Below are 14,798 nucleotides of genomic sequence, written 5' to 3' on the forward strand. Positions count from 1 at the left end.
GGTATTTTAACAAAAGATTAAAAACTGGTTAGGTGTAGATACAGTAAAAACACTCATTTTGTCAACGTGTGCGTTCACCTTTGTTCAGAACGAAAAATGCAAATCGGAACTTGAAATGCGGCGCAGTTTCTACGAAGGTTCAGTTAGTTAGGCTATTCGAAATTACGATGAACTCTTTGTTTATTTGAGTGAAATTCTTCGTTGGAATGTTCATAAATTTACAGTAATTTATGACAGTGTATGTGCGCCGTTGAGGCGTCTCTCAGCGGTTGCCTCGCATGTAACTCGAAAAAATAAAACCTGTTTTTCTGTATTCCCACTCACATGCAAAAAATAAAAAAGAAGAAATAAAAAAGAAATTCGCTTCCTTTGCCGGCGCGGCGTTGAATAAATTTCTCTTTTGACTGTTATCTGTATATAATTACTTACATTACTCGCTTAGAACTTCATTTGTTTAAAAATTGCTTTTTAAATGCAAAAACCCGTGCCGTTAAACTTCATGAGCTCGCACGTAATAACACCAGAAAATTTGTAGAAATATATTTCCTATCAACTACAATGCAACTATCGCAACTTAAAAAAATGTGAATCATCAATTTGATTCCTAATATTTGATTTAATTTTTCACATATGAATATTATACAAGTTGTGTGATGCTGTGTGCGAAAGTCCAAACACAGAAGTAAAAGCAGCAATGTTTAAGCTTGGTTCGGACTAAAAAAAATATTATAAAAATTATATTATAAATATTCTAATATGTTTTATCCAGCCGGGATGGACTTAGAAACCTTGGCCTTTTTTTTTTTTGGCAAAAAAGATAACTTCACTTAAAATTATCTTCTAACAATACCAGAGTCAATGTTTTCTTAAACGGCCTGGAATTCTTTTTTAATTAATAAAAGAAACGCTACTAACAATACGATTAGTATGATATTTGAGTAGTGTGAGAAGGCTATAGGTATTCACTAGTAACAGGTTTTACGTGACTCAGGGAAATTAAAGTTTTTTTTATGGTGAAAATTTTATTATGATTTCTGTGCTAATCCTTCAAAGAAGAACTTTTCGTACAAATGAAATAAAAACTGTCTTGATTTACCAACATTCAAGTTGTGGAACTGAACTGTGATTGAAATGGATTACCTCTCTGTTTACTCGAATGATTTGACACAGACCAACCCGTGTTCGTTTCTGTATTTTATTTCTAAAACTTGCATGACATCTGAAATTTCCTAGTGAGATCAGGCCTGTGATAAAAGTTAAATACACGGTGGCAGAAGCTAACTTTCAGGGCAATTAGTGATTTACTAAGAATAACGGAATCAATTCGGTCACTTTCAGCTATGATTACTATAGTAGATTTGATTTATTAATAAATTGAACTTTTGTTTGTGCAAAGTAATGACAAAATAACAAAATGACAAAATTTAATTGACCTTAAATGTACTAGGAAAACGTTGCACAGTGTTTCACCACAGATAGTACATGTACCTTAAAATTTAGTAAATACTCAAAAAATTCTGCTTTGATATACTTATACGTAAAAATTATAGGCTAATTATATGTTACCCTATAAACCATTTATTTTGATGTCTTTACCTATGTAACTTTAGATTGATTAAATGACTGTATTGTTTAGAGACCTGGTTGAAATTCTACAAAAAAAAAAAAATTACAATGGAATCTAAATTAATGATGTAAAATTATCGGCACATTCTTAGAGCTCATGCAACGGTAAAATTGATGATTAGGTATCTTTACGAAACAAATTACACACAAACACATTATTTTTTAAAAATATATTTGTAAAGTTTGTAAAAAAACTTCATTAGGTAAGATTTTTTACTATCATGCACAAATGGCTCAGTAATGTATTATTAATATCCAAAGGTACCCCGGCAATAACCCGTATAGAAATTAGTTTTCTTTAATTTGTCGTTTTATGTATTGGATTTTCGTTTGAAAAAAAGAAAATTATAATTTTCGTTTTCAAATTTGTTTTTGGGAACAACAAACACTTCTAACGAAAAGATAAGGATGTTTTTAAAATTACGTTTTCGTGATTGTCTAATACTAACTAAGCAGCTTTAATGATTAGGCCTACAGCAAAGTTTACTTCCGCTCTACGGAATAATAGTAGTTACCACAATTTATTGAATATTATAACATGTTTTACGAAAAGTAAAATGATGCTTTACTTTAGCCTGAACATGTAAAGTAGCTGACATATTTAATGGTTAAGAGAAACCAACAAAAATGTGTAAAATAGTGTCCCTACTTAAATGAAATTTATAGGTACGTTTATTATGTATATGTTAAAATGTACTTTGGACTCAAACTGACAGAATTTGGCCGTGGGCGTAGTTTGGTCGTAGATATTATTGTTTTGTTTCAACAAAAACCACACTCGCAAATTTAGCGCACAGCATTATTTTTTTCTATAAACACGGCAAAAACAGACTTCTGAAAATGTTCTTATTATGAGTAGCTACATTTAACCTTTAGCCTATGTAACGTTAAGATTCAGGCTACGAACACGTATAGCACAACAACAAATTTAACAACTTATTTAATTGTAACTTCATGCATTTGACCGATTTTATTTTGTTTTAAGAAATTTTTTCGCGTGATATTTTAATTATTGAAAATTAAGTTGTTATGATTTCAGAAACACAGACGTAAAACACTAAATATAATTGGTAAATTAATTACCATTTTAAGAGTAACCCATATCATTCAGATTGACGCAAGAGAACAGTATCAAAATATGCACAATGAAGAACGCTGAAGCCACCGAATTTGCTTTGCTTGAGCAACGGGCAGGCTCTAGCACACATTCTAGAAACCTGGCACGCCAAAACGTGATAAATACCGAGGACCATATATTTGTGTTCACCATTCATCACCATGATTAATGCATCACGGCACACACGCATAAACAGGGGACGGAGACAGAAAGATACATGTATCCAACTGGGAAAGTATCCACAGCTCGGGCAAGCTTCCAATCGCCGTGTGACGTCACGTCGAATCGAAGGATGTGACGAAACTCCTTACGTATTTCCAGAAGAAAAAAAAAAGAGTGACTTTATAAAAAAAAAGGTAGCTCTGAAAAGAAAAATCTTGTGAAACTTGTCCTGGCCAGGTTAGAACAGGTTCAGCCTCCCAGCAGACGACGTTTCTTACAAGGATGGAAACAAAACACTGGATAAAACACTTGCTTCCACAAAAAACATCACGTGGCCCATTTGAAAATGGGCTTCTGTTATCTGACAAGGCGACTCTCGGGAATGTGCACACGCGGATAAATCATGTTAGCAACATACCTCTTTTTTTATAATTTTCCTCCGTTTTGTTTTCGCCTCCCCTACGCGGAAATTGGTAAGCAGACCGCACCACGTGACCGGAACTGGGCGCCCCTATTGGCTGGCCGGCGGGCGCGCTGCTGCCGCGTGTGTGTGCGGGAAAATTGAAGCATTACGAACGATGGCGGGCGCACAGAAACGAATGAAAAAAAAAAAAATTCGCACGAGATATAAATTTTCACCCCGAACTCGCGCACAGCTCGGAAATATCTCCTTTGAGTCTTTTCGGAACCTTGGCACGGCGCGGTCCGGTGCCGCTAGTGACCATAAATATCTCGTCGCGAAGCAGTGTGAAATCCACGGCTACAATGATCGATTGCGGCAAGTTTCGCCGCTGCTAGCATTTCCCCCTCCCCTCCTTTAAAAACAACCAACTCCCCCCCTGTCATCCCCTCCCGCCGGCGAACCGAACGGGCGCAACTTTGCTCCGACAGTCGCTAAGCCGTGCTGCAGCCACCACGTAGTTCAGCTCTCCGCCGAGAGATGGCAGCGCTAGTGGCGTGGCAGTCTGTGGCGCCACGCGAAGCGGCGGTTTCTGGAACTACAACAACTCCGGAGCAGCAACAAGGACAGAAAAGAAATGGCAGCTAAAGATTTAACTGTTTCTTAAGATACATAAGGCACTTTTCATATTATTAAATAATCTTAATGCTTTCAAAAAAATATTTTACAAAAAGTTTTTTAATTTAAATTTAATAAAATATTTTTGTATAGTAGTTTCATTTAAATATATCTTATATTCAACACCGATATTGGTAAAAAATATTAATATCCAAGAAAATATTTTATTACATAAAAAGATTTATAAAAACTGATTATTTTTGCTGGTAAAAATAAAATTAAGGCTAATCTAAGAAATTAATTAATAATAAAATATCTGTAGATACACCTAACGTAACATTTAATACTTTCACAATCGAATGCAACAACGAGGTTATGCCAGCAAAACAATGAATTACCTAGCTTATCTCCTCTAGTAACTAAAAAAAAAAAAGTGCTTAATACAATTTGACTCTTGCGAGCAATCTTTTAAAAAGAAAATTTTTAATAATTTGAACTCTGTTAAGTAAATACATTAAGCCTGGCATACCACATACAACAAACCTGTACATACTCGTTCGAATCAATCTTGTTTGTTTAAGTTACTTTGTTTGTGTTTCTGAGGTTTAACCGAGTCATGAGTGGAATAAGAAAACAATATATATACCTACTAGATAATGCCCGGCATACGTTGCAATGCCTCAATCAATTTTTTTTTGTAATTTTTTAAACGTATACTAAGCATCTCTCTTTATCTCTCTAATTCCCTATCTCTCTATGTATATCTCTATAACTCTCTCTATCTTTCTATTTATATCTCTATCTTTCTATATATCTTTCTAGCGGACCCGACAGACATTGTCCTGCCCAAATGTACTTTTTGTGAGATATGGATATGGCGGTAAGTTTTTCTACGCTGGACATTTTGTATCTTCTCATTATACATACCCCTCCTCTTGGGCACGCCACTGCCGTTACCAAAAACATTTCCCATGGTTACGCAGAAGGCAACAACAATGCAAAAGCCCGTTGCCATGGAGGCTAATTATCAACAATGCTTAGTTTTTTTGCTTTTAAAGCATGTATTTTTAGTTTTTCTTAACTCAGAATCGAGATAAAATATCCAATTGTGAATCTAAACCATCCTCGAATCCCCGTGAACTCACACACAAAATTTCATCAAAATCGCGTACAGACAGACAGAAAAAGTACTGTTTTATTATAGTAAGATAGATAGATTATTCTTACATGTTCGCATCCATGCAGTGTATGAAAAATCAGCATGCATAGCCCCACACCTATAACTATACGTATCTGCTGCCCACGACTTTTTCCGCATGGAATTTTGTATTATCTTGCACCATTTAGAAATTTAAACATTATAACATAACAGTTGATACAGTTGTAGTAGTTTTCTTATGTTCACAAATGATAATTTTTCTCACCTCTATTTCAGTCTTTGCAATAAAAATATGTTACTACCTAAATTTTGAGTAAATATGTTTCTACTTTCAAATGTAATGACGGGAAGACACTTCATAAAATGTCTTTGTAAACCACATTTACTGTTTTTTCCGTCTCGAGCTAGAATGTAAAGATTGTCTGCATTACTGACCCGCGAGAAAGCTACATACATTTCAGAGAGAGAGAGAGAGAGAGAGAGAGAGAGAGAAAGACACCTATTGAATGTCTATCCAACTAATTTTTTTATGAGAGCATATTTTCATTAAATAAATCATGAAATCATTCAACGATAAAAGCTGTTTATTTAATTAAGCGGACGGGTTCGCTCCAAGGAGAAAATTGACGCGGCGGGACCTCGTGGACATAGAGAAATGACACACACTCACTATTTGTGTGGCTATGAAACATGATTTTTTTCTGCAATTTAAATTGTAATATACAAAAAGGGTATTGAAAATTGAAACAAATATGGCGACACTATAAACTGTCAGGATCTTTATTTTTTTCTTACTCTCTACTTAGTTCCTTACAATAGCAAAGTTAATGGCTTCTAATAATGCGTTGCAATTTTTGCTTTTAAAGCGTGTTTTTTTAGTTTTTATTAACTCAGAATCGAGATAAAATATCCAATTGTGAATCTAAACCATCCTCACTATTTGTGTGGCTATCAAACATGATTTTTTTTCTGCAATTTAAATTGTAATATACAAAAAGGGTATTGAAAATTGAAACAAACATGGCGACGCTATAAACAGTCAGGATCTTTATTTTTTTCTTACTCTCTACTTAGTTCCTTACAATAGCAAAACTTAATGGCTTCTAATAATGCGTTGCAATATTTGCTTTTAAAGCGTGTTTTTTTTTTTAGTTTTTCTTAACTCAGAATCGAGATAAAATATCCAATTGTGAATCTAAACCATCCTCGAATCCCCGTGAACTCACACACAAAATTTCATCGAAATCGGTCCAGCCGTCTAGGTGGAGTTCAGTGACATACACACGCACACAATAAATATATATATAAAGATGATCTGCTACATTCATATTTGAAAACACGTGTTTAGCTAGGTAACGCAGTTCCCTAGGAAAAATATTTTAGCTACCGATGGCCACATTGTTTATTTTATTTTATTTATTTATTTATTTATTTATCGTCTTTATTGGTGGCGAAGTTAAGGCGGTACTTTTCTTACACTACACCACTTTTCTGCAATTACATCTAATAGTGGAATATTAATAATTAAGCATGATATAAGCATAAGTTGACTAAATACTAAGAGAACAAATTAAAATTTTAACCTAATGTTCAAATATTAGCTATTACAAAAGATTCAACCATAACTAATTTAAAGTAATTAATAATCAAGCATAGACATACATAAAAAGGAAAGTGATTAAAGATACAGCAAATAGTATAAAAACATAGGTGCTACTACATTAAAACCAGTCACTTATAGGGCATGAGCTATCTTTTGAGGGCATAAGTAGCCTACCGATAAAAACATTTGAAGGGGGAGTTTTTATGTCAGTAAAGCATAAATCAGTACTTTCATTGCCTATTGATTAATAAAATGATTACTCATTTCCGTTTTTTGGTAGCACTAACGAGCATTATTTTACTTGACTTCTGTACCATAATTGCTCAATTTAATGAGTACAAGCCGATTATCTGTTAAGAAGTTCGTTACAAATAACTATATTTTAAGGTAAATCAGACCTTTTGTTTTATTATAGTGAGAATTTTAGTATGCCTAAAAAAAGGTTAGTTAATATTTTTATGATTACAGGTAATGAATTTAAATTTCTATATATAAAATTGGTTTATACCGTCCCTATTTATATTATGCAAGACGTTACAATTTCTAACAGACATACACAAAACAGTCAAATAAGTTCTTTACACAGAGCAATTACTTACAATTTTTTTTATCAATCAAAGTAAATAGCAAACAAGTATATACTCTCCACTAAAATGTTTATGAAAATTAAAACTACAGGCAGGTATTGTTAAAGCTAAACTATATTTAATACAATTATTTCGACATACGCCTATGCAGTTTTGCACTGGTTGTCATGGAAATAATTAAAGAATGAAATATAATAAATAAAAAGGATATAATAAACCCACAGAGAACAAGCATAAATTAGCAAATGGACCCAACGTTAAAACACAAAGTCAACAGCACAGACGAACGTCTGAGGTAGATGAGAGACAAGCTACCGACAGAACTGCAGTGTTACCAACTGATGGAGTTAAGTTCTAGGGAATTTCCCTCTCCCCCTCTAATGGATTCTTTCGCAGCGGAAAAGCAAAAGAATTTACAAATAAAATACTTTTAAAACTTTGCTGCCTATATGTAGCTTTGTACATGTAATTTTTGTAAATTAGGCTGCAGCTATGAACGAATTCGTTCAGTTGACATCAAATTTCTCATGAGGGATACCCCCTTCCTTTGAACTTTCAGCGACTACGAGCTTTCAATGAAATACCATAGTCTAGAGAAGACAGCGAACACGGCTTACAATTTGACTAATTCCATTCATATTAAACGAATCCTACTTGTTTAAATGACTTACAGGCTATATACTTCTCATGATAAAATTTTTATCGAGTAGTTTTCTTCCGTTTTATTTTCCTATGGTCTTTATTTAGCTGTAAGCTATAATAGTATATAGATGTTTTTGATCAGTAGTGATCTTAAAATGTAATTCATTTCGCGATAGGCTAATATACAAATCGTTATACCTCAGTGCTGTCTCTGTTATTTGCTCCTGGATGACTCTGGGCCAATGAGAAACACCCAACTAAAGGTTATCGAATCACAGGCTGCTAGGCTGGAACGTCTCACAAGACAACAGCCAATAAGTGGGTGGCATTTGACCGAGTGTACGTAGGACTATGGAGTTCATCCTGGAGTTCATTGAACCCGCGAATTTTTCCGGTCCCTATAGCTTTTCACTTACTGTTCATCTGGACGAATCTCAACCAGTTATAAAACCTCAACCAAAGAAGGATCGAATCACAGACAAACCAGCCGAGACGACTCACAAGTCGGCAGCCGATGAACTTGCGTTATTTGCCCAAGTGTACAGGGGAATGTGCAGTATATCCTGAAGGCCATCGAAACCGCGACATTTTCCGGCCCCTAGGCGAAGCATCAGAAGCACTGCAAGTGGACCCGGCGGGCCAGCGCGTGCGCGGAGGAGCCGGTTGGCTGCGACACGGACTGTACCGCCCCCCTCGGGGCGTGGGCGGGGCCAGGCGACGGACCACCCAGGCGCGCACGGCACCTGCACGTGACGTCGAGACGTCCTGCGGCGCCGGGAGGGGCGGTAACTGTCGCGCGCCGCGCGGTAACCATCGCGCGCGTACGACAAAACTCTTCTCAACGTTGGGCAATCCCCGCTCGTGTCGGTCGCTTTAATTTTGTTTTCACGTGCAACGTCTTAGCTGTCGATATTCGTCATTCGGTGGGAGTAATATCTAGGGACCGGAAAAATTCGCAGGTTGAATGACCTCTAGGATGGACTCGATAGCCCTTTTCACACTCGGGCAAATACCACCTGTTCATTGGCTGCTGACTTTTCAGAGTTCTCAACTTGCTTGCCTAAGATTCGATACTTAAGTGGACGAGGGTTTTTCACTGGCCCTAAGTCCGCGACACAAACTGTGAACCAATAACAATAGCAACGAAGATGTACAATAGATAGCATTCTAGCCTATCACGAAACGAATATGCGAATGTTTCAGGTCTCTAGTAATATCGTGAATGGAACGTAAATGGGTACTTAACCAATGTGCTGCCATCTGCGGCGGATGTCGCAAACCGAAAGGGAAAAAAATGGGCAGTATTTTAGTAACATTTACTGTCGAAAATCAGGTCCAAACCCAGGAATATTTTTTTAAAAGTCTTTTTCGCTGTTATCGGAGCAGTTTCATTATATAGTTTAAAATTTCGGCCTGCTAATGAAATGATTCGATAATCAACGTACGGCTCTCGTAGTTCTGTCACAGCAGTTTTAAAATAAATTTCAGCGATGCCTGGTCGTACAAAATTACAATAATTTTTTTAAATTGAAAATAACCAAATCAAGGCCTACAATCAGTATCACAGTAGTAGAGATAATAAAGGTTTTCGTTTATAATTTTTTTGCTAAGTTTCGGCCTCATCCACTATGTTGGGTTATTGTATTTTCGTGTCTAAAACTTACCGAAATTGCACTTTGAAAGCACTGCATATTTTTCTTTGTCGCAAATTTGGTCGTCATATAGCTATGTTTAAGATAGACATAATCTGCTGTTAGTGGAAAGTCCCGCGTTCGATAAAAGTTTTTTATTTTTCCTGTGTTCCCACAGCTGGACAATGAATAGCGTAGAGACCGGAAAAGTTCGCGAATTCATCTCGCGATAGGCTAAAATACAAATAGTTATACCTCAGTGCTGCCTCTGTTATTGGCTCACAACTCACCTGGATGACTCTGGGCCAATGAGAAACACCCGACCAAAGCTTTATCGAATCACAGGCTATTACGCTGGGACGTCTCACAAGACAGCAGCCAATGAGTGGGTGGCATTTGACCGAGTGTACGTAGAACTGTGGAGTTCATCCTGGAGGTCATTGAACCCGCGAATTTTTCCGGTCCCTATGCATAGGTATAGTCCCAAATATACTGTCCAATTCTCTTGGTACGTAAACTGAAGCAAGCGAGGAAGCGAAGATCAGAGTTGGTGGGTAAAGCAAGGGTGACCACAAAGCCAAGGTTTTTCACCCCGCACAGTAGGCTGTACCTCCTAGCGGTGGTTCTGGACGACTTGCACCGCGACTCTCGGGCGCCCGGAACGCCAAACTGCTCTCTAAGTTACCGCTAATTACACACGCCTCGAGGCCACGACGGCAGCTCGGACCTCACCCCCCCTCCCCACTACCCTTCCCGAGACACAGCACACGAGGGAGGCCCGGATTGCCCGCCGGACCCATTAAACTCCTCCGCGCGACCAGAGCGAGATGCGATCCGTGGTTGAACGGGCGGCGAGTACAAACACACCAGGAGCTCTTTTTACCGCACCTTTATTAGCTTCACCTGTATGCGCGTATGTATGGAGTATGTAATTCAATTTTCACCCACTTTTCGACGTCCGGATGTGTTGAAATTTTTCATACATATAAGTAGAGACCTGCAAAATTCGCGGTTTCGACGGCCTTCAGGATAGACTGCACATACCCCTGCACACTCGGGCAAATCCTATCGCAAGTTCATCGGCTGCCGACTTGTAATTCGTCTCAGCTGGTTTGTCATTCGATCCTTCTTTGGTTGAGGGTTTATAACTGGTTGAGATTCGTCCACGCGAACAGTAAACCAATGGCAAAATTATCTAAGAGGTATATGTGTTTGAATTCTAGCCTATTACCGAATGAATCCGCGAATTTTGCAGGTCTCTACATATAAGTAACCTCTGACAGTACAATATTATGATAACTTAAGAGGGTCGAAAAATCACTCATTTCGAGCTGTGGGTAATAACCAGGCTTTTTGTATATCCATGAGGTCGGGGCATGGTGGGAATATACCCAGGCGTCGACAGTACCGTGGAGTAGGTGGGAGTTAGAGACAGAAAATTTCGAAAATTTAAACAATCAATGCTTATTCTATTTGGAGTGTTTCTGAAGTTGGGTTATGGTGGAAAATTAGCCCTGGAAATAAAAATCCCCCACCACCACCCCCCCCCCCCCCCCCCCGGGCCGTAAAGCCACTAAATTAAGATTTTTAAATATATTATTTTCATTGTTAAGGTGTTTCCAAAGTCGTGCTATCGTGGAAAATATGCTTGGGCTTCGTCTTCCGCTCCCTCAGAGTAGGAGGGGCATAAAGCCCCTAATTCAAAACTTTGAAATATATTATTTTCGTTTTAAAATGTTTCCAAGGTCGGATTACGGTGAAAAATGTGTCCGGGCTGTTGGAGAAAAAAATTAATATGATTGGTTTTTTTTTAATTTTTAGTTCATTCAACGATAAAATCGGGTAATTAATTTAGTTTTTTTAACTATAAGTAGAGACCCGGAAAATTCGCGGGTTCAATGACCTCCAGTATAGACTCAATATCCTCTACATACTCGGGCAAATGCCAACTGTTCATTAGCTGCTGACTTGTGAGTCGTCTCGACTGGGTGGTCTGTGATTCGACACTTCTATGAGTGAGGGTCTCTAATTAGCCCTCAGTCCTCCAGATTAACAGTGAACCAATGACAGAAGCAGCACTAAGGTATAATTATTTGAATTTTAGCATAACACGAAATGAACCCGCGAATTTTCCGGGTCTCTAACTATAAGTTTGTGTATTATTTATTTATTAAAATGTAACCTCTTTTTTTTGTCGGTATACGGCATTTGGTGGAAGTAATTACGTAAGTAGCCCACCTTTCGCCGTCCACCATCGCTCACCAAGAGGTCATTTGCCCTCTTCACTTCGCCGTCCTTTTTTTAGCCTATACACCTCTCAGGTCCGCTCTGGAAATGTCTCGTGGCCCCAAAGAAGTGTCGCGTTATCAGAATCGAAGCTCTGAGAACCGCGGCGTCCTAATTTAATGTAAATTATTGTTCATATGCCTCTGCAATTTGGCACTGTTTGTAATGGAAAAAATCAATTCGTTGTTTGTAAAGTCGGTTTACGGACAATAGTTTAACGTGACAACGTCATAACAAAATATTGATGAAATGATTGCATACTTTTATGAATAAAATTGAATAATTTTTATTGAATTATCACTATATTGTATGGATACAAAGAAGGAGTGAAAAGAAAACTACAATTTAATTGATAAATTTACTGTTATTTGCACTCATTAATTCAAATATGTTTATTACTTTAACGAAGAGATTATTTTAACTATAACTTTTATACATGTTTCTTATTTAATTTCTTCCAATCTGTGTTATACTGTTAAGGATAGGACGATGATAAGAAAAGTAGGAAACGAATGAGAGTGTTTCAACTTTAATGTGCCTCTAAAAAGTCAAATCGATGGCTGTTCCAATCGAGTGGAAGAGAGATAGATGCGGCGCAAGCGTACAATGAGCGTAACGGGACACAGCGTAACGGGTCAATGTTTGTGATGGGACACTTTTTCGTGCGTGCAGCCGGCGTTCATCGATTTATTGGACGTTGTCACGTCAAAATAATTACAGCACAGACGAACACATTGGGCTAGCAACGACGAGTCAGTAAATGCAGGCAGACACCAAAATCTGGACAAGCAGCCAATATACGAACACAAAGCTGAAGATAAACAGATATTATGGACAACAACACGACTACAATACCGACGAACAACGTAGGTTTCCTATGACAAAAAAAATTAGCGACATTATGAGAACTGCCATATGTTCCCTTCATTAGGCACAAACAGACTATAAAACTAAAGTAAAACAGACTGTATGACTTCAAATGACGAGAAGTTGTGTGTTGCAGAATTACCTAGCACCAAATATTTAGGATAATTTGTGAAACGCCCCTTACATAGCTTGAAAGACGCGCTCTGAAAATCAAACCTTCCACTACATGTTTTAGTTCCTCTTTTGCATGATTCCCTTGCGTGTAAACTGTCCATGACTGGAGACGACTCGTGTAAAGCTGCAATTATCGCTAACTCGCGAGACCTCCAGCGCAATTACTCTTCGCGGCAAGCTGCAAGTCACCTGGAACCTGCAATTAGGAACCGGAACATTTAGCGAATACACTTGCAAACAGGATAGACTTCACAACACCTGTAATTGGCCCTTCGCGTAATTTTACACGGCCCATATTACGCATGGTGCTTAAACAAAGTCGCAGCATCGAAACGACCGACTCAAGTCAAAACCTGTACCGGTCTCTAATAAGGGCGACATGTAGTCTAATTTTACATAACCACAGAAGCCAATGAAAAAAAAAATTACTAATGATTAAAGCTTGATCTTAGACGTCCTTTTCGTTAATTATTATTTTTTTGTCATTAATGGAGACATGCAAATCTAGCGACTCTGTCCGGCGGCAGTTTCATTAGTAGGCTAATAATGACATGGATCAGAAATAACCAATTCGGCTAGCGTAGGGGCAGGTATTTTTCGCGAATAAATCTGACCGTTCCAATATACCGCAAAAAGGTGCGCCCGCACTAGAGATTGTGTCTTGTGATTGGCGGCCGTTATCGAGATATGCCATTGCCCTGTCCTGAATGTCCCAGCCTAATAGGGCAATGGCTTCTCATGCAGACGTCCGCCAATCACAAGGGAACACTCGCTAGGGCATATATTCCTTTAAAGTTGGAGAGAAACAACTGTTTAATAAAAAATTATATTACAAATTCTAATATTGAGCACTTAACGTTGGATATTTCCTTGGAAATAATTAGGAGCCACACAACGCATCACAAACATTTATGAAAAATAAGCATAACAAGTGGTTTATAATTTTTAAACTTTTTTTTTCAGTGACGAACCTGCAGTCAAAGTTTATTGGTAGAATTTTGACTTACGCTATGTACCAACAATTGCATTTTGAAGAAAAATGTCAACCCTTTTAGGCCTTGTTAGATCGTGTTCATATTTTTTTACATTTATTTCTATAATGCAAATTGTTGTTAAAATTTCACATTTGGCCCAGCCAGTTAGAATGCATTTTCTGTACCTACTATTGAGTGTCTTGGTAAAATTCTCTCTGATTTAGAGGGAGTAATTCTTTTTATTTAAGTGATTTAGTGGCAGCAGGACCTACATGTTTCCGCAGCAGATTAATTGCACTTTATTTGAGCCAGGTGATTTAAAGTCGAACAAAAAAGGGGGAAAAAAACAAAAATGTTTAACTTTTAAAATAATGTTTTCCACACCACTCGCTTTCGTACCTCTTACTTTCACGTTGTTTTTTTTTTTTCATACCTCGCGCCATTTTTTTTCCCCGGGAGGGCCATCCATCTTTGTCTTGTCTCAATGTCATTCCCCCCTCCTATTTTTTTTGTCTCTTTCTTTCGAGTGCACGGGACAGCCCTGTAACTTGGGGTTGCTCCAACTGGGAGAGCGACAGAAAAAAAAAAAAAAATAGAAACTTAAGTCGACGCGCGGCTGTGGGGTGAATTCCTGCCTGCCAGGTGATGCGGGGCAGATTCTTGGACGTGTGTCGCCTCGTCGACGACAAAATCAACCAGAAGGATTTATTTTTGGGTTGGGGGAGGGGGGGGGGGTAAAGTGCTGGCGGTCGGTGAACTGCAGCGTCATCTCTCTACCTTCTCTGTCTCTCTATTTCTCTCTCTCTTTCTCAATATAAAGAAATCACTGTACGAATACGTGTTGGTGCTTTACAAAACCATATAATTTTTCCCCTTGTAGCCTAAATAATGTGAAACGTGTGATACTAATGGTGAAGACACCTGCAACTCTCTGAGCAGTAGTTTGAAGAAT

General features: G+C 37.8%; 2 protein-coding genes across 2 annotated transcripts in view; one reads left to right on the plus strand and one right to left on the minus strand.

Annotated features, from left to right (window-relative positions):
• The window catches only part of LOC134535511 (homeotic protein antennapedia-like), a 457,838-nt gene extending 454,185 nt beyond the window's left edge, over positions 1-3,653 (minus strand). Inside the window, exon 1 of the mRNA XM_063374650.1 lies at positions 3,324-3,653. The gene's annotated coding sequence lies outside the window, so the exon portion shown is untranslated. The remainder of the gene's footprint in view (positions 1-3,323) is intronic.
• LOC134535256 (collagen alpha-1(I) chain-like) overlaps positions 1-14,798 on the plus strand; it is a 161,954-nt gene that overhangs the window by 76,527 nt on the left and 70,629 nt on the right. The window contains exon 3 of the mRNA XM_063374328.1: positions 8,517-8,699. Within this exon, the coding sequence (XP_063230398.1) occupies positions 8,517-8,699 (183 nt within the window). The remainder of the gene's footprint in view (positions 1-8,516; positions 8,700-14,798) is intronic.

This window comes from Bacillus rossius, chromosome 8, assembly GCF_032445375.1.
Source record: "Bacillus rossius redtenbacheri isolate Brsri chromosome 8, Brsri_v3, whole genome shotgun sequence".
Taxonomy (NCBI): Eukaryota; Metazoa; Arthropoda; class Insecta; order Phasmatodea; family Bacillidae; genus Bacillus; species Bacillus rossius.